General features: G+C 48.9%; 1 protein-coding gene across 2 annotated transcripts; it reads left to right on the top strand.

The window, feature by feature from the left end:
- The first annotated feature begins 6381 nt into the window (after positions 1 to 6381).
- LOC125522795 (large ribosomal subunit protein eL13z) lies at positions 6382 to 8936 on the top strand. 2 transcript variants are annotated; one of them, XM_048687826.2, is made up of 5 exons: positions 6382 to 6555; positions 6858 to 6985; positions 7656 to 7789; positions 8325 to 8483; positions 8570 to 8936. In XM_048687826.2, exons 2-5 carry the CDS (start codon positions 6877 to 6879, stop codon positions 8792 to 8794), a joined length of 627 nt encoding a protein of 208 aa, XP_048543783.1. In that variant the 5' UTR covers positions 6382 to 6555; positions 6858 to 6876; the 3' UTR covers positions 8795 to 8936. The 2 variants fall into 2 exon arrangements, with proteins under 2 accessions (XP_048543783.1, XP_087391488.1); XM_087535362.1 differs by lacking the exon at positions 6382 to 6555 and adding an exon at positions 6607 to 6628.
- Positions 8937 to 24897: the final 15961 nt, after the last annotated feature.

Raw genomic sequence — 24897 nt, 5'->3', positions numbered from 1 at the left:
GTACAAGTAAAGTGACTTGTCGGTAACGAGACTGAACAAGGTATTGGGATACCGACGATCGAGTCTCGGGCAAGTAACGTACCAATTGACAAAGGGAATTGTATACGGATTGATTTAATCCTCGACATCGTGGTTCATCCAATGAGATCATCGTGGAGCATGTGGGAGCCAACATGGGTATCCAGATCCCGCTGTTGGTTATTGACCGGAGAGGCTTCTCGGTCATGTCTGCGTGTCTCCCGAACCCGTAGGGTCTACACACTTAAGGTTCGGTGACGCTAGGGTTGTAGAGATATTAGTATGCAGTAACCCGAAAGTTGTTCGGAGTCCCGGATGAGATCCCGGACATCACGAGGAGTTCCGGAATGGTCCGGAGGTAAAGATTTATATATAGGAAGTCCAGTTTCGGCCAGCGGGAAGGCTTCGGGGGTTACCGGTATTGTACCGGGACCACCGGAAGGGTCCCGGGGGTCCACCGGATGGGGCCACCTATCCCGGAGGGCCCCATGGGCTGAAGTGGCGTGGGAACCAGCCCCTGATGGGCTGGTGCGCCCCACCCAAGGGCCCAAGGCACCTAGGGTTGGAAACCCTAAGGGGCCGTTGCCCCTCGAGGGGGCATGCGCCCCCTGGTTGGAAACCCTAAGGGGGCCGTTGCCCCCAGGGGCTGCCCCCCCCTTTTAGATGGGATCTCCAAGGGGGCATGCACCCCCCTAGCCCCTATATATAGTGGAAGGGAGGGAGGGCAGCCGCACCTTGCTCTTGGCGCCTCCCTCTCCGTCCGTAACACCTCTCCTCACCGCTTGTGCTTGGCGAAGCCCTGCCGGGATCCTGCTGCATCCACCACCACGCCGTCGTGCTGCTGGATCTTCACCAACCTCTCCTTCCCCCTTGCTGGATCAAGAAGGAGGAGACGTCTTCCCAACCGTACGTGTGTTGAACGCGGAGGTGCTGTCCATTCGGCACTTGGTCATCGGTGATTTGGATCACGGCGAGTATGACTCCATCATCCCCGTTCACTTGAACGCTTCCGCTCGCGATCTACAAGGGTATGTAGATGCACTCCTATTCCCCCCGTTGCTAGAATACTCCATAGATTGATCTTGGTGATGCGTAGAAATTTTTTAATTTCTGCTACGATCCCCAACAACTTTAACACACATCTGGGTGGATTGGTTTGTGGGCACATGGGGAAATCCAGTGTTGTCCAAAGGAGAATCCCGGGGTATCCGTGTGATTTTTCCTATGGTTCGCCACCCAGGCTCAAAGGGATCATTATGTTATTTCATGTTGGAAACTTCCGTGTGCGGCCACAAGCCATTATGGGCTCTGGCATAGTTGAATAAGTTGTGGGAATCCTTTCCATGATGGGCTAGCAGATGTAGGGGATTGTAGGTGTACGCGCCCATCTATCAGTTCAGGGGACCTCTTCGGAAAGACTGTGTCTCGGTCATCCATTTCTCAAACATCATGCAGTGCGAGAAATTCAACGGAGGAGATCGAGTCTTGTGGGGAAAAGTGCGCAAACCTCTGCAGAGTGTATAAACTAATCATGGTTAGTCGTGTCCCCGGTTATGGACATCTTGAGTATCTGGTGCTTGAATTACTATGTTGATCTCATCACTTTACTTAATTTCACTTGTTGGGTTAATGATTATTAATTTGGAATTGAGATGGGGTTACCATTCTCAATGTTTTCAACAAACTTTGTAGTTAAATAAAATCTATTCCTTTGTTGTAGGGAAAAACTAGCTTTATGCAAATGATAACCATAGAGCCTCCACCAACCATATATGCATATAGTTATAGCTGTTACTTGTTCATTGCTCTATAGTGTTATATTGCCAGCATATTCCATGTGCTTACCTACACAGGCTGCAACGTATTATGTTGCAGAGTTTTCATACGAAGAGTAAGGTGCGCTAGGTCGTTGTCGTGCACTCAGCTATGCTGTTGGAGTTGACGGACTCATTTACCTTTGAAGCTTCCGCTGTTATCTTAATTAGATGGCCTTCAGCCATATTATTGTAATAAGTTCTCTTTTGGGAGATTCGATGTAACAAGTGTGTGATTGAACTATGTTATAAATCCTCGAGTACTATGTGTGAGCATTATCGATCCAGGGATGACACTTATACACAGAGATTTGACCGTTTGAGGTCAGATCGCTACATACCTTTTTGCCCGGTAGTTGCAATGGTCTTCTAGTTGTACAATGATGATCCCGTGTCGATCATCTTCCAGCACATTGCCTATTGCTGCTAGTTTGGTAGTTGAAATGGTACTCATGTAGCTGTTATGGACCGACTGGCTATTTGAACTCTGGGAATGATCTTTTGGGTGAAATTAATGCTTCAGCTACCATAAGCACAAGTCTGTTTTTTCTCTTGTAAGTTTTCTTCAATTCTGAATCAAAATTCAACCAAGTGGGCATACATTTTTGCTCCAAAAACTATAATCACGCCTGTTCTTGGAATTCTTCAATCTCTTTCTAAAAAAATCCTATCCTAAATAATCCCCAAATAGGGTCCATGTTTGAATTGTGAGCTCTGTCATCTCAAGAATATCACAGTCTTTGTTGAAATACATGTTTGCTCCATGATGTAACATGACTCCTCTAGAGTCATGACCGTGCATCTTGCTGAGTGAACATGTGAGTGGAAATATTCGAAACACAAATGCATGACCTCTGTTCCATATAGAGCCATGCCTCTCCTAGAGTTACAACCATACCTCCCGACAAATATATGGCACTTGAATAAATTTTGAATGATAAAGACACAACCGTGCATCTTTTTCATATGCAAGCGCGCCTCTCGTAGCTGTAAAGTTGTGCTTCTCTAAGTGAATGTGTAACTACAAAACATTTCAAACACAGTAGCAACATTTGAAATGCAAAGGCACGGCCATGACACTTCTTAATATAGCAGCGTGACTCCAATAACTTCACAACAGTGCCTCTTTGAGTAAACATGTTAGTGTAAAATACTTGAAACATAAACACATGATCGTGACTCTGTTGCATGTCCAACCATGTGCCTCGACTAGCTTCACGCCTGTGCCTCTCTCAATAAACATGTTAACGGTAAAATATTTAGAACAAAGACGCACAACCGTCACTCTCCTGCATGTACAACAATGCCTAGACTAGGTCCACGAACATGCCTCTATGAGTAAATGTGTCTCTACTTAATATAATACAGTGTCACGGCTAACTTGACGATCATGCCTCACTGGCTAACCATGTCAGCACAAACATTTGGAACAAAGAGGCACGCCCATGACTTTGTTGCATATACAACCGTGCCTCGAGTAGCTTCACGATCGTGCCTCTCTCAGTAAACATCTTAGCGTAAATTTTTTTGGAACATAGACGCATGATCGTGCCTCTACTTCCGATAAAACCATGTATCTCATAACGACATTTCCGTGCCTCTCGCCATGCGAACGTGTGATTAGAAACACTACAAACATAGATGAACAACCGTGCCTTTTCTCAATATGGAATCATGCCTCTCCTGAAGTCAAGGCCGTGCCTCCCTAGTAATACATGTCCTTTGGAGACATTTGAAAGACAAAGGCAATGTATGTGCCTATCTCCATATGGAAGCGTGCCTCCCATAGCTTTAAGGCTATGCCTCGCTAAGTGAATGTGTAACCAGAAAACATTTAAAACACAGGGGCATGGGCGTGGGTGTGCTCCATGTGCTTATACATTTCAAACACAAAATGCATGGTCGTGCCTCTAGTACCTTAACAGTGATGCCTCTCTGAGTGTACATGCCACTGTATACATTTCGAACACAAAAGCACGTCTGTACCTCTACTTTATGAATAACCGTGCTTCTAGTATCTTCATGACCCTGCTTCTTCGAGTATACGTATCAATGGAAACATTTGAAACAAACAAACACGACTGTGCCACTAATTTATGCATAATCGTATCTCTACTAGCTGCACGACCGTGTCTCTCCGAGTGTCCATGTCGGGGGAAACATGGACAACACAAAGGCACACACATGCCTCTGATTTATGTATAACCATGCCTCTCGTAGATTGATATCTGTCCCAAAAAACATTTAAAACACAAATGCATAGTCGTGCCTCTTCTACGTGCGTAGAACAACGATGAATAATTGGGTTCATATTAGTTTTATATATCTAAATAACACTATATTCTACCATATATTTTAAATAACGTCTGGATACCACTATAAGCTACATAACTGTTCCACTTCACAGTCTATAAGTAACATCACCGTGGCAGAAGGCTGAAGATAACAACAAGATTCCAATCACACTCTTTCTAGGTTATAGGCACCAAGCTATTTACTTCCATAGACGATGCTTGAAGAAAATCACTGAAACCTTCCTTCTTGAACACCATTCTACCACCCAAGCCAATGAAGTACGAACAAGGAGTGCTCACATATATATCATCATCGCGATAATCCAAAGTAACTTCAAGAGTTAAAAAGCCAGACCTAGAAACTGGCACCAATTTCTTCAAACTCCTCACAACCATGCTCGGAATAACCTAACAAAAACACTAAATTATTAGAATTAACAAAACTAAAAGGCTATAAAAGAGCAAATAATAAATAATAAATAAATAGAAAATAAAAAACACAGGAAAAAAATCTGACCATATGATGACCATTAACATTCATGGAAGTAATCCTATGAACGAGAGGAAAAGAGTATATAGTTGTCATCAAAGAGTTGTCGTGAAAATACAACTGCTAATAATTCAGATTGATATCACAAGTATAAAAACAAGTGCCAGCATGTTCCCTCTCATATTCACTCAGACCCTCGAGTGCTAAAAAATAAATTTAATAGGTTCAAGGGAACGGCAAAACATGTCAGGAGAAACAAGGTAAAAATTTCCTTAAAAATAAACCTTACCAACAAAGGATAGAGGGAACAACATATCTCCACCTCGATAAAAATAAACACCAATCAACGTTCCACAGTGCTCGAGCCTAACAGTCATTATGTCATGATGACCGAGACCATAATCAGTCACCAGTCCCTCCCAGGAAGGACCATGGAATTTGCTTCTCATCCGACCATGACTAAACAAAACATCATATAATTCTCATATAATTCGCCCTCACTGGTGTGAAGAGCAAACTCGGTATTTTTGTCACCCCTCCGAATGGCTAAAGCCCTTTATTGCTCAGTGTGCTGAGCAAGATGAGCTCTAACACTACACGGAACATACCGCAAAAAGAATCAAAACAACCATCATATTCAAATAAGACAAGACATAAAATACCTTCCATTGAAAACACCACCACCAACACTAAAAGAAATAACCATGTGCGCCACCTCAATTTTTAACACCAAAGCATGAACAAATAAAAAATGTTAATCTTACAGCACGCCTCGAACAGGGCCTATCCAGCACCACGGTGAACACATCTGTAGAAGAGTCAAAAGAGGAACAAAGGCCACTTGGCATACAGCAAAAAGGGCAAGCCATACATGCAAAGAACACAATGATTACTAAGAATTGATTGCAGAACCGAGTTGAAAGTTGACATTTGATAGCGTTGGAAGCTTTCACCCATAATCACCCCATAAATCTCCATTGCCCGGAAATATAATGGAAAAAATAAAGGAAAACAAACAAGAACTAGGGAATCAACGGAGAACACAATTACCGTCGGCAAACAAGGGCCGCCATAGCCAGGCGATAGCATAATTAGATCGGTAGACGTATGTATCGGGTTGCTGCCAAGGGACTGGATCATCAAATCGATGACACTGAGGACCTCGCCGTCGTGGGTGGTGGCGCGAAGAGAGTCAGCCTGGGCGCGGAGGGAGATAGCCTAGGCATGGTACATGGCGGCCTCGTCACAGTAGGAGTCGGCGTTGTCGCGGGCGGCGCTGATGGCTCGGATGGAGGAGGAAGAGCTCCGCTTGGTCGAGGAGAACGTCGCAGCCGCGGTCCTCGGGTGGATGACAGTGGAGGCGCGGCGCCGGCGGCTAGCGGCGGGGACGACGACGGGGGCGAGGACAGCGACGCCGGACAAAAAAGGAAATAGAGCAAAAAGGCTAGACGTCGGCGTTGGGGATGGCACCACAAGAGAGAAACATATCAAAATTATAATAGAAACCTTAAATGTTTAAGGACTAACGTGAAAACAGAGAAAACTAGAAAACGAAAATCGAAAACCAGAAAACACGGGAAAGCTCCTCCACACGACAAGTGTCACGCGCGGAGCAATCCGGAAAAGTCTACCGAACGTCCAGAACGCAACGCTTGTCAAGCATGGAGTACCCCCGACTGATCTTTGCGGGGTTACTCCTCAACTATTGATTTCGGTGGAATAAAGGATGAAAGGAGGCCTCCGGTGGCACACGAGCACAACAAATTCCGTAGGCTCTCTCACTGGGCTGTATCCCTCGGCCCACTTGGCGCAACAGCTCGGATGATCAAAAGATCTCGGCCGTCCAAGCTAGGGATCGCTTATAAACACCCAACCCTAGCCTAAACCCCCGCTCCCCTCCCGCCGCATCCTCTTCGTCCTCCCCTCCGCCGCAGTGCAGGTTCGTTCCGTTCGCTCTGTCGCTCGCCTCATCTCACCTTCCCCGTCCCGTGGAAGTCATCTCCTGTATCCCGGTGAATAGATCTTGCCCGGATTCCATGTCGCTCTGGTTCTTCGCGCGGTAGCAGTAGGTTCCTGATTTCCTCACGGATGCGTAGTGTTAGTTTATGATCCGCCACGCGTTCATGATCTTGCTTGTTAGCATGCGCACTCATGCCGTATTTCTCAGTAGTTTGGAGAGGTGACAACTTGTTGGGATCGTTTAGCTCGCGTGTTTACGTTGGTGTGGTGGATCGTGTGCAGGTAAGAAGAAGGGGTCGAAATGGTGAAGCACAACAATGTTATCCCTAACGGCCACTTCAAGAAGCATTGGCAGAACTATGTCAAGACCTGGTTCAACCAGCCTGCCCGCAAGCAGAGGCGCCGCATTGGTGAGCAACCCTGCTCTTACATTGTTGCGTGTTTATCAGTCACACACTTGTAACTGTACATGTCATGCATCACGCGACGGTTATTGCAGTGATAATTAAGTGCTTAAATTCTGGTTAGTTAATTTATTACCCCTGCTAGAGTGATAGACAGCTATATGTGGTTGATTTTATCCCATATTGCGTGATCACATTGGCTCTCTGTCCTTCATCACCACCATTTGTATACACGTTTAACAGTGCATATTTGCTAGTAATCTAATAGAAATGAATGTTGTCCTTGGAAGTTATACCTGTGCTGAGTGTTCTGTTGAAAGTATTCTTGCTTATTTAGGCACCTCAATTATCTCCCGGCAGTATTCCTCGCCAGCTCAATCAATTGTTTCCAGCAAACCTACCCTGAACTTTTGTACACAAACCCAACACAACTGTTAGATATATCTGTTCAATACCATTTCTGTATTGATTTCTTTAGAATTTTGGTGTACCTGACTCCATGCATGGAGTGGTATGACTCAGCATGTCTTAATATGCACACACTTGATCTTTAACATGTGATGATATGCCTGTGATGCTGCTCAGCAACACTAGCCAGCTACCAACTTTTGGGGGGCTTGTGTTTTTGCTGCCTGACTAATTTTGAATAACCAACGTACAATTTGTATTTGTTCAGCTCGTCAAAAGAAGGCTGTGAAGATCTTCCCTCGCCCTACATCTGGTCCTCTTCGTCCCATTGTGCAATGCCAGACTCGGAAGTACAACATGAAGGCAAGGGCTGGGAGAGGCTTTACCCTTGAGGAGCTGAAGGTGACTTGTTTCTTCTATACCGTAAAAATCCTTCAAATCATGTCACTTTCTCTGGTTTGCCTTTTTTTATTAAATGCGGGAGAAAATCAATATACCCCTTGTTCAGTAAATATGTGTGGTTTTGTTTCTGCATCAGTTGCTGTCATGCGTGTTTCTGGTAAATTGTCCTTATATTCGGCATTTGTTTTTTGTTATTAGTAAGTACTCATATTAGCAATAGTTTATTGTTCTTCCCTTTCTATAAGTGATGAACTGATGTTTGGCATGCAGACTCATATGCTAGCTTGCCGTGCCTTTAGTGTATCCTCCTTGCAATCCGATTATTCTGTCCAGATGCTGCTGTCATTTCTCATGTACTCCCTCCGTCCCAAAATTCTTGTCTTAGATTCGTCTAGATACGGATGTATTTAATACTAAAACGTGGCTTGAAACATCCGTATTTAGACAAATCTAAGACAAGAATTTTGGGACAGAGGGAGTATTATGTATCGTACTGTATCTTTCTGCTAATGTTAATTTATGCTGTAATTTGCAGTCAGCGGGCATCCCGAAGAAGCTAGCTCCTACTATTGGCATTTCTGTGGACCACCGACGTAAAAACCGGTCACTTGAGGGTATGCAGTCAAACATTCAGCGACTCAAGACTTACAAGGCCAAGCTGGTTATCTTCCCAAGGTGTGCTCGCAAGGTTAAGGTATGACTGGAGTTTATTGTTTGTGTACACCATTTTATATTTTCTTATGTATTCTTCTGTTCATGACCATTATGCTCTTGTCTTAGGCTGGTGATTCTACCCCTGAGGAACTTGCCACAGCCACCCAGGTCCAGGGTGACTACTTGCCTATTACTCGTGGTGAGAAGCGCTCGGTTGAGCTCATGAAGGTCACTGAGGAGATGAAGGCGTTCAAGGCCTACGGCAAGCTCCGTGTCGAGAGGATGAACCAGCGCCAGCTCGGTGCCCGCACGAAGAAGGCTGCCGAGGCAGAGAAGGAAGAAAAGAAGTGATAAGATATTTTGTTTCATTCTGCAGCTAGTGAATGTTATCATTGGGAACTTGTTCTAAATTTTGTTTTGGGGCTGGAAATAGAGACCACCGGATGGCTTTGATACCTGCTACTTGTTTGCATGATATGCTGTTCAGTGTTCCCCTCGTTGGCGTAATTTGTGGAGGTCAAGCAGTATTATTCTCTGATTTATACCCAAAATGCACTGGTCAAGCTATGACTGTTGCATTTCGTAAATTTTTTGGTGGAAGACTGACGGTTTGAATTAAGAGCAAGTTGCCATTTGGACCGGACATGGAGTATCTACACTCAGCTCAAAACTCTTGTGAACAGTAAAATAAAAAGTAGTAAAATAGTCCAAAATTTCTGATTTTCTTGACGACAAACTATGCTGAATTATCTTCTTGTGTCCAAATTTTGGTGATGAAATAACATTCGTGGACATCTGGGCAAAAATAACAAAATCAACACTCCAAAACTAGTCTTTTTGGATTATCGGTTTTGTTATTTTAGCCTAGATCTCCATGAATGTGATTTCATCTGTGAAAAATAACAAAATCAACACTCCAAACCTAGTCTTTTTGGATTATCGGTTTTGTTATTTTAGCCTAGATCTCCATGAATGTGAATGTGATTTCATCACGACAATTTGCATGCAGAAAACTACTCCCTCCGTTTCATATTAGTTGTCTCTGAAATGGTTGTATCTAGATGTATTTCAGTGCTAGATACATCCGTTTGAGCGACGACTAATATGGAACGGAGGGAGTAGCAGTGTTTGTCGTAAAAGCAAAAGTAATCTGTTTTTTGTTTTGTTTTTCTTCTTCGGTTTTTGTTGGCATTGGATGCTATACAAAGAAAACAAATTTCAGTAGCAATAATCTTCCTGGTCTGGCATTCTACATTGCGCCCGCTAGTGCCTGCCTGGGTTTGGTCGTCACGGCTCATGTCATCCGAACCTCACGAGGTGAAGCTTGCATAGAAATCTCCGCTCCTCGGGAGCCAGCCTGAGGAGGCCGTCCCTCGTGGAGGTCTTGGTGTTGTCCGCCTCGCGAGGCTTGGCCCCTCACGAGGGTCTTGGGTTGTTGATGCTGAAGCTGGGCCGTAGTAGGCCGCTGATGAGCCACGACGTGGGCCGCAGGTAGGCAAGTCTGGGTACCCCCATTTCCAGAACGCCAACAGTAGCCCCCGGGCCCAAGGCACGCTCGAATTTGGCTTCGAGGTGAAGCCAAGGGACAAGTGCGGAGCGCCGCGGGCCCTAACCGCCTGCGGCCTTGGTTGACGCGCGGCGATTGATGGTACGTGGGCATCTCCGCTCCCGCGCGCGGCCTCGGCAACTGTTTCAGGCTGACAAAAGGCTGGTGCTTGGTGCGGAGCCTTCATTGCCTTTCCTTCGTCTTGCTCCAGATCCCTCTCTTCCTCTGCTCCAAGCGCCTCCAGATCCGCTGAATCCTTTCCGTGAACTTGCCGTCGATGGCCACTGACAAGGAGAAACCTTCGGCTTCAGCTTCGCGCCCGGCTTCTTGGTTCGAGCCGGCCCTGAGCGCGTCCACCATCGCAGAAGAGAAGCACCTCGCCGCCTGCTCCTGCTAACGGCGGGCGACGCCAATGAGGGGGGGAGAGATGGCGCTCCGAGTCGGCTCTGCCAAGCCGGAAACCTTGGGTGACACCTTCTACCCCTTCTTCCTGCACATCGTCCTTGCTGGGTTGGTTCCCCCTTTCTCTAGTTTTTTCTACGCCATCCTCCGCCATTACGGGCTCCACGCCCTCCATCTTCATCCCAACTCCATCCTCCTCCTGTCGATCTTCGCCTTCTTCTGTGAGGCATTCGTGGAGGTGATGCCCTCCGTCGCGCTGTCCCGCCATTTCTTCCACCTCCGGATAAGCGGCGGCCAGTGCTTGGAGTGTGCCAACTTCATTGCGGCCAACGGCAGCAACGCGATTTCTCCGGCCGAAAACAAGTGGATCTTCATGGACGCCAAGCGCACCCACGCCCGGCTGGAGCTACCGACCGCGCTGCTAACGCCTCTGGAAGGATGGGCCCACGAGAAGCTCACCGACCACCGGGCAGAGCTGTTGCTGGAGAAGATGAAGGCTGACCTGAAGGCGGAGAAGCTGACAGGGGCCATGATCATCAAGGAGTTCCTAACGCAGCGCCTGGCTCCGCTCAAGGCGCACTCGCGCCCCCCTGTGGAAATTCAAGGGCGCGGAAGACGACCTTCGGTTGCGCCCGGACAACCTGCCTGACAAGGAGCTGAGCAAGGTCGTGCGCACCTTGCCCGGGAAGGACCAGGGTTGCCCCCAGACTCCCATCTCCTACTGTACCGCCGCACTGATGGAGAGAAGGTGGCCGCGGCCATGCCCACCTCCAAAGAGCGTGGGCTTGTGCCGCTGAAGCCTTCTCTGCCCCCCGGCTCCCCGGTGCCATTGTCCTCCGGCGAGCCCGAGGAGGAGGCGAGGTCGGACTCAGAGGCGACCCTAGAGGAGGGGGGAGACTTCTCCCCCGCGGCAGACAGATCTTCACCGCAGCCTTTCTGATGACGACGATGCCGTCAAGCACCCAGTCAGGGAGTCGTCGCTCTCCACCGGGGTAACGACGAGGTTCGGGGGTACCCCCGGAAGAGGCTGGGGCAGGGGATCCCGAAGAGGGATAGGTCGGCGCTGATTCCTCCGGGCAGTGGCTCCACTTCGCCGCGGGCCACCACCGCCACAGAGCCGGCCGCGCGCTCGTGCGCCCCTCAGAGGGCGATGACGCCCATGCGCGGGAAGCTTGCACTCCTGAGCAGGAAGAGGGAGTATATCGCCGAGGATCAGTAAGTGTATCTCCTTGCCCTTGCTCTTTGATCTTGACGCAGTACTCAATGTCTCCATCTTGATGCCAGGCTAATGTCGGTGGCGAAGAGGAAGAAAGAGGATGCCGGGGCCGCCAAGGCCAAGCGACCTGTCATGGTCGCCACGACTCTGGCGCGGAAGGACGAGGCTGCCTCCCATGCCCCTGCGGCGAGGTCATCCTCCCGAGGCTCTGGAGCCCAGCCTCAGGAGAAGATGGTCCTTGTGGCCGAGGTGACTCCGGAGGCGCTCGCCCTCGCGCCTGCTGAGGACCCGAGGGCTCCGGAGCCCCCTGCCCTCTCTGCTGCTGCTGCTGCTTTGCCAACCCTGACGTCGGCGCCGTCTCCTCCCCCAGCCATCATGCCGACGGGCCATGGTTCTTCCACCATGCCTGGTGCTCTAGAGCAGGCCTTCTCCATGCTGTACCAGGTTCAGGACGATCTTGAGGGCCCCGACCGGCACAGGGCATCGGGGCGCCTGGAGTTGATCTCGGGGTGGCTTTAGGCCGACTCAGCCATCACGGCAATGGCGGCGACGTCATCGATGACGGGGCTCCCCAAGCGGGCGATGGCGGCACCCAAGACTGAAGAAGAAGCTTAATGACTGCGCTCCCCTATGTTTAAGTCCTGCAACATGTACCGTGCCTCGTGGAGGCATAAGAACTTGTGCTTGGTACGCTTAAGAAACAGTATGTTTTTGTAATAATTTGCTAGGGTTCTGCAATCTCCTTTCCATTTGCTTTAGCGTTCTGCATCGGCAGGGCCCGACCCCGCGCATACCTCAGCCGCCGTTGGATCATCCGGATCACCAGGACGAGACCAAGGGGTGAGGGGCTACGTGACCAGTTAGGCTCCTGAGTCGCGATGCTTAGGAGTCCCCCTTGACGTGCAAACAACCCTCGGAAAGGAGATGCGAGAGTAGGCCTTAGCGTTCTGCGTTGGCAGGGCCCGGCCCCACGCATACCTTAGCCATCGTTGGGCATCCAGATCACTAGGACGAGACCAAGGGGTGAGGGGTTACGTGACCAGTTAGGTTCCTGAGTCACGATGCTCAGGAGTCCCCCTTGATGTACGAACAAACCTCCATACCTTTCCTCGCCGGGCTCTCGTTCAGGAGGGCTGCGCGAACACCAGATCCGAGGGACCTGGCGAGGTGGCATATGCCAGGCGTGACCTGAGCATAGCCCCTATGCCTAGCCCCCTCGCGCAACTCTCCCAAGGAGAAAGGAGCGCTGTGAGGCTGAGCACTGAGCCTGATGGCTCCCTGAGGTTAATGCAGCCGTGAGGCCACCCTCAGTTGTTTATCACCAGCGCGGAGCATGGCGCTTCCGCTCTTGCACGGGCATAGCCACTCCTCGACCGTGTCGACTGCCAGCGCGATGCATGGTGCTTCCACTGGTACATGGGTGCTAGCCCCCCCCCCCTTTAAGGAGAGGCTCTGGGGCGTGTACAGCCCCGCCCTGACATGTGGCTTGCACGACAGGGCTAAAGGAGGTGTGTATGAGCACTCGTGAGCTAGCGCGAGACTCATGAGGCCCTACGTCAAGGTGGGTTGCGCCTGAATTTGATTCAGAACACTTGTGATAGTCCTGCGAGATGGTCAGACAACCTGCACCGTGTGAATCTCCTGAGGTTATCGCATGAGAAGGCCAAACAGCAATGACCCCAGGAGGTGACGTGAACAGGGCCGACCCGCCAGACAGAGCTCAGTCGTTGGGTTTATCGATGCTGCAGGGACGGACCCAAGCACAGACGTCATGCCCAGTCTTCTCATGCGAAGGTCCTGAAGAGAGACAACCGACACGCGGATTCTGTAGCGACGAGGCACAGGGTCACGCGCCCTCACTCATCTGCCCGTGATTAGCTCATGTGAGAACAAGGCACCAAGGACCATGGACGGTGACGTGCACGGGAGTTGGCCCGTGAGCCAGAGCTTAGCCACCTGGGTTTAGCAACGCTGCAGGGACGAACCCGAGCATAGACGCTGTGCCAGTCCTTAATCATGAGGCGGGCGTGGGTGGGCTTGCAAGGGCGTACAACGTTCATGGCGACAAAGCACCGGACAGGCAGGTGATAATCATAAAGCAGCTAATGATCAAAGATAAAGCCAATTCTGAGAGATGCAAGAAGGATACATGCCGCAGGGATGGACCCACGCGGCTTGGGGATAATGCAGCCCGAGGGGCGCCCCCAACTGAACAAACCAATGTCACCTAGAACCGTTGCCGAAGAGATGTTGGAGTAGCCAAAGACGCGTGTTGCAGAAGTCGCTCCTCATGAGCTGCCTGGGTCCTAAACCTCGGGAGGCTCTGGAGGACCGGGGGGCTCATGAGGATCCATTGCCATCTCTGTCAGGATCGCCTGGTGCCTGGCCTCATGAGCCGCCAGGATGCCACGCATGTGGCGTTGACGCATGGCAGCCCTGTTCAACAAGCCGAAAGGCATGCAGACATAGCTGTGAGGCGGGCCCTCGCATCGGCCAACGCGGGACGGCCAGAAGAGCTCCTGAGATGTGGCCCTGTTGAGCCCAGGGATGTTGACGCACGCGCGCAGCTCGCTATCCTCGCCGGGGTAGGGAGCTGCACCGGGTGGTGGTCGATGCTACCTCTTGAGCATGCGTCGGTTTTCCCTTGAAGAGGAAAGGGTGATGCAGCAAAGTAGCATAAGTATATCCCTCAGTTTTTGAGAACCAAGGTATCAATCCAGTAGGAGACTACACGCAAGTCAACCTAGTCCCTGCACAAACAAACAAGAACCTCACAACCAACGCGATAAATGGGTTGTCAATCCCTTCATGGTCACTTACGAAAGTGAGATCTGATAAAGATAATAAGATAAATATTTTTGGTATTTTTGTATAGATTGGAAAGTAAAGATTGCAAAATAAACGGCGATAGAGATTAGCAAGTTGACGGGAAAATAATACAATGGAGAATAGACCCCGGGGCCATAGGTTTCACTAGTGGCTTCTCTCAAGATAGCATAATCTACAGTGGGTGAACAAATTACTGTCGAGCAATTGATAGAAAAGCGAATAGTTATGAGAATATCTAGGCATGATCATGTATATAGGCATCATGTCCGTGACAAGTAGACCGAAACGATTCTGCATCTACTACTATTACTCCACACATCGACCGCTATCCAGCATGCATCTAGAGTATTAAGTTCATAAGAACAGAGTAACACATTAGGCAAGATGACATGATGTAGAGGGATAAACTCATGCAATATGATATAAACCCCATCTTTTTATCCTCGATGGCAACAATACAATACATGTCATTTCCCTTTCTGTCACTTGGATCGAGCACCGCAAGATTGAACCCAAAGCTAAGCACTTCTCCCATTTCTAGTAGGACAAACCAAACTGATAATTCAAAGAGACTTGCAAAGATATGAAATCATGCATATAGGAATTCAGAGAAGAATCAAATATTGTTCATAGATAAACTTGATCATAAACCCACAATTCATCGGATCTCGACAAACACACCGCAAAAAGAATTACATCGAATAGATCTCCAAGAGAATCGAGGAGAACTTTGTATTGAGATTCAAAGAGAGAGAAGAAGCCATCTAGCTAATAACTATGGACCCGAAGGTCTGCTGTAAACTACTCACACATCACCAGAGAGGCTATGGTGTTGATGTAGAAGCCCTCCGTGATCGATTCCCCCTCCGGCGGAGCGCCGGAAAAGGCCCCAAGATGGGATCTCACGGGTACAGAAGGTTGCGGCGGTGGAAATAGGGTTTCGTGGTGCTCCTGGATATTTTCAGGGTATATGGGTATATGTAGGAGGAAGAAGTAGGTTGGTGGACCTGCAAGGGGCCCACGAGGGTGGGGGCGCGCCCTCCTGCCTCATGGCTTCCTCGCTGCTTTCTTGACGTCCACTCCAAGTCTCCTGGATTGAGTTTGTTCCAAAAATGATCCCCGCGAAGGTTTCATTCCGTTTGATATTCCTTTTCTGTGAAACACTAAAATAGGTTAAAAAATAACAATTTGCACTGGGCCTTCGGTTAATAGGTTAGTCCCAAAAATAATATAAAAGTGCATAATAAAGCCCATTAAACATCCAAAACAGATAGTATAATAGCGTGGAACAATCAAAAATTATAGATACGTTGGAGATGTATCAGTCGATGGTCACCCCGCATAGCTCTTGCCTCTTGGAGCTCCTTGGTTATCTTGGTCACGAACTCTTGAGCGCCTGGCGCCTCGCGCCCTACACTTCCCTCACGGAAGCGCACGTTGAAGCAGGCCTCCACGTGGTGCCCGAACACCTCCCTCAAGACGCTGGTCAGTTCGGAGGCCCTCCAGAGGAGAGCCCCCAGCCCCGCCTGAGGGGGGCACCGGACGCACCTTCCTATGCAAGAGAGGGAGGCGCCCCACCAATGGGCGCAGAGCTTGAGGTGGCACCACCGGATGCTCCGCCCTCTTGAGGTGCTTGGTGGAGTATCCGCTTCTTCTTCTTGGGGACAGCCTCCGGGGGGTAGACGATGCTTCATTATCTGGGTCCTCGACTGCCGCAGCCTGGTAGGCGCGCTCGAGAGAGCACACCACATCCATCTCCTCGCAGGCGACCGTGATGATGCCGCCGCTTCCTGGCATCTTGAGGATGTTGTAGCCATGGTGGGTCACTGCCATGAACTTGGCCAGGGCCGGATACCCGAGGATGGCGTTGTACGGGAGTCGAATGTGGGTGGCGTCGAAGTCGATGAGCTCAGTGTGGTAGTTGTCGTGGGTGCTGAAGGTGATAGGGAGGCGGATCTGCCCTATCGGGGTGGTGGATCCGTCGGTCATTCCTGAGAAGGGCTTGATAGGTTGCAGCTGGTCGTAGGGCACCTGGAGTCGGTAGACCATCTTGATGGAGAGGACATTGAGCCCCGCACCTCCATCAATGAGTGTCTTGGTGACGAGCACGTTGCTTATGGTAGGCGAGCAGAGCATTGGAAGGGCCAACAGTTGCCGCGCACTTGAGCTGGTCGGAAGAGATGAAGGTGATGGTGTACTTGGACCACCTAAGTGGGCGTGTTGCCTCGAGCTTGGGGAGGGCTGCGTTCACCTCACGCGCGACCTGCTTGAAGATGTGATGGGAGGCTGGGGCTTGAGCACCGCCCAGGATGCGAACGATAGCATGAGGCTCCTGGAAGCACCTAGCCCCCTCGTCCTGGTGGTGGTCATCGTTCCTCCTTTGTGGTGGCGGCAGCGGGGGAAGGCTGGCATTGCCTTGAGGGAGGTCCTCGCGAGGATGATCTCTCTAGGCACCCTCGCAAGGCTGGCCCTGCCAGCGGTCCTCACGAGGCTGGTCGCGCCACTCCTGATGAGGGTCGTGGCCGTCCCAGCATCCTCCACCAGGGCCACCTCCGCGACCGTAGCCTCGATCGTTGTGCTCAGGGCGATGACCGAGGCACCCGTCGTGGATGGCCCTGAGCTCTTGACAGTCATTGGTGTTGTGACTATGCACGTTGTGGAAGACGTAGAACGAGCGGCTGCCCTTGGATGACTCCGGGTGGTCGCAGCCACGCTTCATTTCTGGCTCGGCCGCGAGCACGACTGCTCCCTTGCATTTCACGTCCTTGGCCTTGGCTTTCTTGTCTTCTAGGTCCATGTCAGGGAGCTCAAGAAGGGAGAGCAGCCCCTCCTCAGCTCTCGCACACTTGGTTGCCATGTTGAACATCTCCAGAGCCTGCGCAGGTCCTCGTGTATGGCGAGCTCCTCCTTCATCTCGACGTCGCGGACACCATTAGCGAAAGCTGAGATGATGGCCTCGTCCAACACCTTGGGGATCTTGAGGCAAACACTGTTGAAGCCCTGGATTTACTTCTGCAAGGTCTCTCCTGGCTGCTGCTTGATGCGCCGCAGGTCACCCATACCCGGCGGGCGGTCGCGAGTGCCTTGGAAGTTGGCGACGAAACGCTCTCGCATCTCATCCCAGGAGGAGATCGATCCCGCGGGGAGGTTTAGGAGCCACGAGTGCGCGTCGTCTTTGAAGGCCATGGGAAACTAGTTCGCCATAACCTTCTTGTTGCCGTTGGCCGCCTCGGTGCTCAGCTCGTAGAGCTGCAGGAACACAGCAAGGTCGGGGGTGCCGTCGTAGCGTGGAGGCAGGTCGGGCTTGAACTTTCCTGGCCAAACGACGCTGCGCAGGTCCGGAGTGAACGCGCGGCACCCAGTTGTGGTCACAAGGGCCTGCCGTGGAGGTGGAGCCTAATCCTGGCGCTCGCGCGCCACCACCACAGGCGGCTGATGTCGCTTGAAGCTACGTCGATATTTCCCTAAAGAGGAAGGGATGATGCAGCACAACGGCGGTAGATATTTCCCTCAGATATGAAACCAATGTTATTGAACAAGTAGGAGAACCAAGCAACACAACGTAAACAGCCCCTGCACCCAGATGACAAATCCTCACAACCCGACATGTTAAAGGGGTTGTCAATCCCTTTCGGGTACGATGCCAGAAATTGGTGCGTGACGGGAAAAAGTTGTAATAGATTGGATAAATAGATCACAAATAAAATAATGCAGCAAAGTATTTTTGGATTTTTGGATCAATAGATCTGAAAATAAATGCAAATAAAAGTAGATCCAAAGGCAAATAATATGAGCAAGAGACCCGGGGGCCGTAGGTTTCACTAGTGGCTTCTCTCGATAAAAATAGCAAATCGACGGGTGAACAAATTACTGTTGGAAAATTGATAGAACTTCAAATAATCATGACGATATCCATTCAATGATCATTATATAGGCATCACGTCCAAGATTAGTAGACCGACTCCTGCTTGCATCTACTACTATTACTCCATACATCGACTGCTATCCAGCATGCATCTAGTGTATTAAGTTCATGGAGAAACGGAGTAATGCAATAAGAACAATGACATGATGTACACAAGATCTATCTATGTAGAGATAGACCCCATCGTTTTATCCTTAGTAGCCATGATACATACGTGTCGGTTCCCTTTCTGTCACTGGGATCAAGCACCGTAAAATCGAATCCACTACAAAGCACCTCTTCATATTGCAAGATAAATAGATCAATTTGGCAAACAAAACCCAAATATCAGAGAAGAAATACAAGGATATAAGAGATCATGCATAAAGGAGATCAAAGAAACTCAAATACTTTCATGGATATAAAAACATAGATCTGATCATAAACTCAAAGTTCATCGATCCCAACGAACACACCGCAAAAGAGTTACATCATATGGATCTCCAAGAGACCATTGTATTGAGAATCACGAGAGAGAGAGAGAGAGAGATGATGCCATCTAGCTACTAACTATGGACCCGAAGTCTACAAAGAACTACTCACGCATCATCGGAGAGGCACCAATGGAGGTGGTGAACCCCATCCGAGATGGTGTCTAGATTGGATCTGGTGGGTCTGGACTCTGCGGGGGCTGGATCAATATTTTGTCGACTCCCCTAGGGTTTTGGGAATATTGGGGTATTTATAGAGCAAAGAGGCGGTCTGGGGGGCACCCGAGGTGGCCACAACCCACCAGGGCGCGCCAGGCCTCCTGGCGCACCCTGGTGGGTTGTGCCTCCCTCGGGACACCCCCAGGCGCAGCGGGCCTGCTGTGTTCCCTTTGGCCCATAAAAATTCTCCGTAAAGTTTCGTGGCATTTGGACTCCATTTGATATTGATTTTCTGCGATGTAAAAAACATGGAAAAATAGCAACTGGCACTTGGCACTATGTCAATAGGCTAGTACCAAAAATGATATAAAATGACTATAAAATGATTATAAAACATCCAAGATTGATAATACAATAGCATGGAACAATCAAAAATTATAGATATATTGGAGACATATCAGCATCCCCAATCTTAACTCCTACTCGTCCTCGAGTAGGGAAGTGATAAAACAGAATTATTTATGTGGAATGCTCCCTAACATGTCATATCATATTTCTTTCTTTATAGCATGGACATTTGGACTTTATATTGTTCAAAGCAATAGTCTAGTTTTGACATGATAATTTAAATACTCAAGCATATCAACAAGCAACCATGTATTTCAAAATATCAACGCTAAAATAAGCTATCCCTAGCCCATCATGCTCAACCATTCATCCATTCATGAAACACACTCGCGTATTAGCTATGTCCAATACTCAAGTACGATCATATTGCCTCCTAGTTGGTGCTTTTTATAAGAGAAGATGGAGACTCAAATTCAAAATAAAAATTTCATAAAGTAAAAGATAAGCCCTTCGCAAAGGGAAGTAGGGATTTGTAGAGGTGCCAGAGCTCAAAGCGAAAAGCTTAGAGATAAAAACATTTTGGGAGGTGTATCCATCCCACCAACGAAAATGACTTAGAGTTCCCAATACTTTCCATGCTTAGATATATCATAGGCAGTTCCCAAATAGAAAATAGTTTATTCCTTTTTCCACCATACTTTCACTTTCCATGGCTAAGCGTATCCACGGGTGCCCTCCATACCAACACTTTCCAAGGAATTTATTATTTGACAACATAAAGTAAATTCATTTTTTGCATTTCAGGACTGGGCATCCCTAATACCTTTGCCTTACTCTCATGTAATGACAAGTGAATAAACACTCATCGTGAGAATAACACATCTAGCATGGAAAATATTAGCCACCCCTTACCGCTCCGCGAGCGAAACAAACACACAAAAGAGAAGTTTATTTTTGAAAATTAGAGACGGCACATGCAAATTTGCTTAGAATGGCAAAAGAATACCGCATATAGGTAGATATAGTGGACTCATGTGGCAAAACTAGTTTAAGGGTTTTTGGATGGACAAGTAGTGATCATACTTAGTGCAAAATGAAGGCTAGCAAAATATTGGGAAGCGACCAACCAAGAAACGAATAATATCATAAGCGAGCATTAAGCATAACTAACACCGAATAATGCACCATAAGTAGGATATAACTTCATTGCATAACTATTGACTTTCATGCTTGCATAGGGAATCACAAACCTTAACACCAATATTCTTACTAAAGAATAATTACTCATCAAGATGACTCACATATCACATCATCATATCTCAAAACTATTACTAAGAATCAAGTTTATTTTGTCCAATGATCTTCATGACAGTTTTTATTATATCCTTCCTGGATATCTATCACTTTGGGACAAATTTTCATGTGTTGCTTTTGACAAGCTCAAATAAATATAAGTGAAGATCATGAGCATAATTTTTCTTTCTCTCAAATTAATTTAAGTGAAGCAAGAGAGAATTTCTTGAAAATTTTACTAACTCTCAAATAAATCTAAGTGAAGAAAAAGAGCATTTCTTCAAAAATACTAAGCACACCATGCTCAAAAAGAATAAGTGAAGCACTAGAGCAAGTCCATAGCTCATAAAAAATTTAAGTAAAGCATAGAGAGCAATTCTAACAAGTCATGACACAATTTTGGCTCTCTCAAATAGGTGTGTCCAGCAAGGGATCAAGACTTGAAACACAAAATAAAACAAGCAAAGACTCATAACATACAAGATGCTCCAAGCAAAACACATAGTATGTGACGAATAAAAATATAGCTTCGAGTAAAATACCGATGATTGTTAGAAGAAAGAGGGGATGCCACTCGGGGGCATCCCCAAGCTTAGTTGGTTGCTCATGTTTGGATAATAGCTTGGGATGCCGTGGCATCCCCAAGCTTAGGCTCTTCTACTCCTTATTCCTTCGTCCATCGTAAGATAACCCAAAACTTGAAAACTTCAATCACACAAAACTCAACAAAACCTTCATGAGATCCGTTAGTATAAGAATAATAAATAACTACTGTAAGTGTTGTATCAAACCAATTCATATTTTGTTCTTGCATTATATCTACTGTATTCCAATTTTTCTATGGCAAAAACTCATCAAAGAAAACCAAAGAGCCATCAAAATAAGCACACAACACAAAGAAAATAGAATCTGTCAAAACAAAACAGTCTCTAGCAATCTGACTATTTCGATTAATTCTGTAACTGCAAAAATTCTGAAAACTCAGGACGGTCTGGGAAATTTGTATATTGACCTACTGCAAGTGGAATTGGTATTTGATCGCTCTCTGATAAAAAATGATAATTATTTTTGTGAGCGTAGAAGTTTCTGTTTTTTCGGCAAGATCAAACAACTATCACCCAAGAAGATCCTTGTCGGTGTCAAAACCGGCGGATCTCGGGTAGGGGGTCCCGAACTGTGCGTCTAGGCCGGATGGTAACAGGAGGCAAGGAACACGATGTTTTACCTAGGTTCGGGCCCTCTTGATGGAGGTAAAACCCTACGTCCTGCTTGATTAATATTGATGATATGGGTAGCACAAGAGTAGATCTACCACGAGATCAAGGAGGCTAAACCCTAAAAGCTAGCCTATGGTATGATTGTTGTATGATGAAATTGTCCTACGGACTAAAACCCTCCGGTTTATATAGACACCGGAGAGGGTTAGGGTTACACAAAGTCGGTTACAATGGCAGGAGATCTTGAATATCCGCATCGCCAAGCTTGCCTTCCACGCCAAGGAAAGCCCCATCCGGACACGGGATGAAGTCTTCAATCTTGTATCTTCATAGTCTTGGAGTCCGACTGAAGGTATAGTCCGGCTACCCGAACACCCCCTAATCCAGGACTCCCTCAGTAGCCCCTGAACCAGGCTTCAATGACGACGAGTCTGGCGCGTAGATTGTCTTCGGCATTGCAAGGAGGGTTCCTCCTCCAAATTCTTCATAAAAGTTTGTAAACACCAAGAGTAGTGTCCGGCTCTGCAAAACAAGTTTCCACGTATTGCCACAGAGAGAATAATATTAACACAAATCTAATCTGCTAACGTATTCCGCAGCGTGACATCACACTACGGCCAAGCCTTTATTCGAATCGTTTTCACTTTTCCACCTCAGCGTGTTTTGCGAGGCGGTTTCCTTGGCACGTCTTGTCAAAGCAGAGATCGTGTCCCCCATTTACGGGATTCTCATCAATACGGACGTGGGTAACCCAACCGCGCCATTTATCATGGCGCTTGGGAGGCAAGCGAGTTTTACTAGGCTGGTGGGGACGCATAGTCGCATCCGCTCATATAAGGGGATAAGGATCCACCTTTTTACCTATGCCTTCTTCCTCCTTTGCCTATCCATCTTCTGCGCACCCGAGCTCCAGCGCCCAAGCCCGCACTTCCTACCTCAACCTTCTCCAACAATGTCCGGAGCGGGAGGCAAGTGGATGGTCTCCTCCGTCACGGAGGGCCATGTCAAAAGGCTAAGGAAGGCCGGATACTTGTCCAAAGACATCGCGCACCGGCTTCCTGAGGAGGGGCAGCTTCTCCCCACCCCAAGGCCCCATGAGAGGGTAGTATTTCTTCCCCACTTCCTCCGCGGACTGGGTTTTCCTCTCCACCCTTTTGTCCGCGGGCTCATGTTCTACTATGGCCTAGATTTCCACGATCTGGCCCCGAACTTCATCCTCAATATCTCGGTGTTTATCATCGTGTGCGAGGCTTTCCTCTGCATCTGCCCCCATTTCGGCCTCTGGCTAAAGACCTTCAACGTCAAGCCAAAGGTGGTGCGCGGCAACCAGGCGGAGTGCGGAGGTGCCATGGTGGGCAAAATAGCCAACGTTCTATGGCTCGAGGGCTCCTTTGTGGAGACCTTGAAGGGGTGGCAGTTAGGGTGGTTTTACATCACCGAGCCACGTGATCCGAAGTGGATCGCAGCCCCTGAATTCCAATCCGGACCCCCTACGCGGCTCACGTCCTGGAAGGAGACGGGCTTGTCGTGGGGCGACGAAGAAGAGGTGACCGGACTGCAAAAATGCATCCAGTCCCTGGTGAAAAAGCAGCTCAAGCTTGTCAACGTAGTCCAGGTCATGCTCGTCCGCCGGATCCTTCCGTGTCAAGAACGGGACTTCAATTTGTGGGAGTTCAACCCGGCGCAGCACCGAACTCTGAGCAGGCTCTTCGACACGACGTACGAAGATGTCTGGAAGGGGCTAACCAAAGGTGCCGAGGCTCCCACATCCGCCTCCGAAGACCGTGGATTCAGCTCGCAGCGTCCTGCCGGCGAGGTAAAATATTTTCACCTTTTACAGGATGTTAAGTTTTCTTCATAGTTTGATTCTATGCGGGATCTAAACTCCCTCACCTTTGACAGGATTGGCAGGCGAAGTCCGGACTGATTAACTATCCGGCTCCCTTGCCCGAAGACCCAGCCCCTGCTCTCTTAGTGAAGCTGCTGGTTCCGGCACCTTATGTGGTGCCGGAGAAGAAGGCCAAGAAGAAGAAGGCCATGGGGACTCGAAAGAGTTCCCGGCATATGGTGGTGTCGGACTCGTCGTCCGATGAGTCCGAGACGCACTCCTCCCGTGAAGACGAGGAGGAAGAAGAGACCTCTCCCCCTCCAGCGGGGGGAGGAAAGAAGAGGAAGGCCGCCCTAGTAGGGGAGGCCGAAGGGTCCAAGAAGAGGAAAACCCCTCAGCCGGACTACGCCCCCGACGCCGACGAGGACGAAGAGGAGTGGCCGGACAGGGCCAAGCGTCCGGCGAAATCGTAAGTGTTCGGATAGCAGAGTAACTCATGATATTCTTTTTGTTGCGCAGCTTTCCCTAATGTCGAATATAATCATGCAGACCGCCCAAGGACGGGCTCGACGAGTCGTCGAGCGACTCCCTGGATTCATCGGACGTGAATTCAGTTCCGCCCGCTACCCCCCCTGTGCTGCGGATGACGCCGAAGTGGCGTCGCGACAAGCTCCGGGGCAAGAGGAGGTGGTCCAGGAGGAGCCGCGAGGCGACCTCCCGGACTCCAGGAGTAAAGGGGACAAGACCCCCCAGGGCTCCAAGTCCGGCTTTAAGCCGGACACCGCGCCGGAATCATCAACGGTTCCGAACCGCGGCAGGCGAACTCCTGCCAAGAGGAGCAAGCCTATAGAGCCGGCGTCCTCCGTCCAACCGGAGGCGCCGGACAATCTGCTGGAGGTGCTTAAGGGCGCCTCCATCGAGGAGGAGCACCGTACCATCATGAGTACGGTGGTCCAGAAGGTTCGGTCCGCCAAAAGCGGACTTACTGAAGCTTGTGCTAGCCTTCTAACAGGCTTCGAGGTAAGTAGAAATATGTAAAAATATTACCGCATAGACAGTAGCCCCTGGTGCTCTGTTTGGCGTTCGGAAAGAAAAGCCGAATAGAGGATCTATTAAATATCGCAGGAGTCTAACTAAAAAGGAGTCAATATACGTATGCAGGCTTCGCTGCTGGCCACCGCCGCACTGACTGCGGAGGTGGGTGCCCTGAAGCAGGGCCTC

Source organism: Triticum urartu, chromosome 7A (genome assembly GCF_056163025.1).
Source record: "Triticum urartu cultivar PI428250 chromosome 7A, HENAU_Tu73, whole genome shotgun sequence".
Taxonomy (NCBI): domain Eukaryota; kingdom Viridiplantae; phylum Streptophyta; class Magnoliopsida; order Poales; family Poaceae; genus Triticum; species Triticum urartu.
The sequence above is the reverse complement of the archived record's forward strand: the minus strand, read 5'-3'. Positions and strand labels throughout refer to the sequence as shown.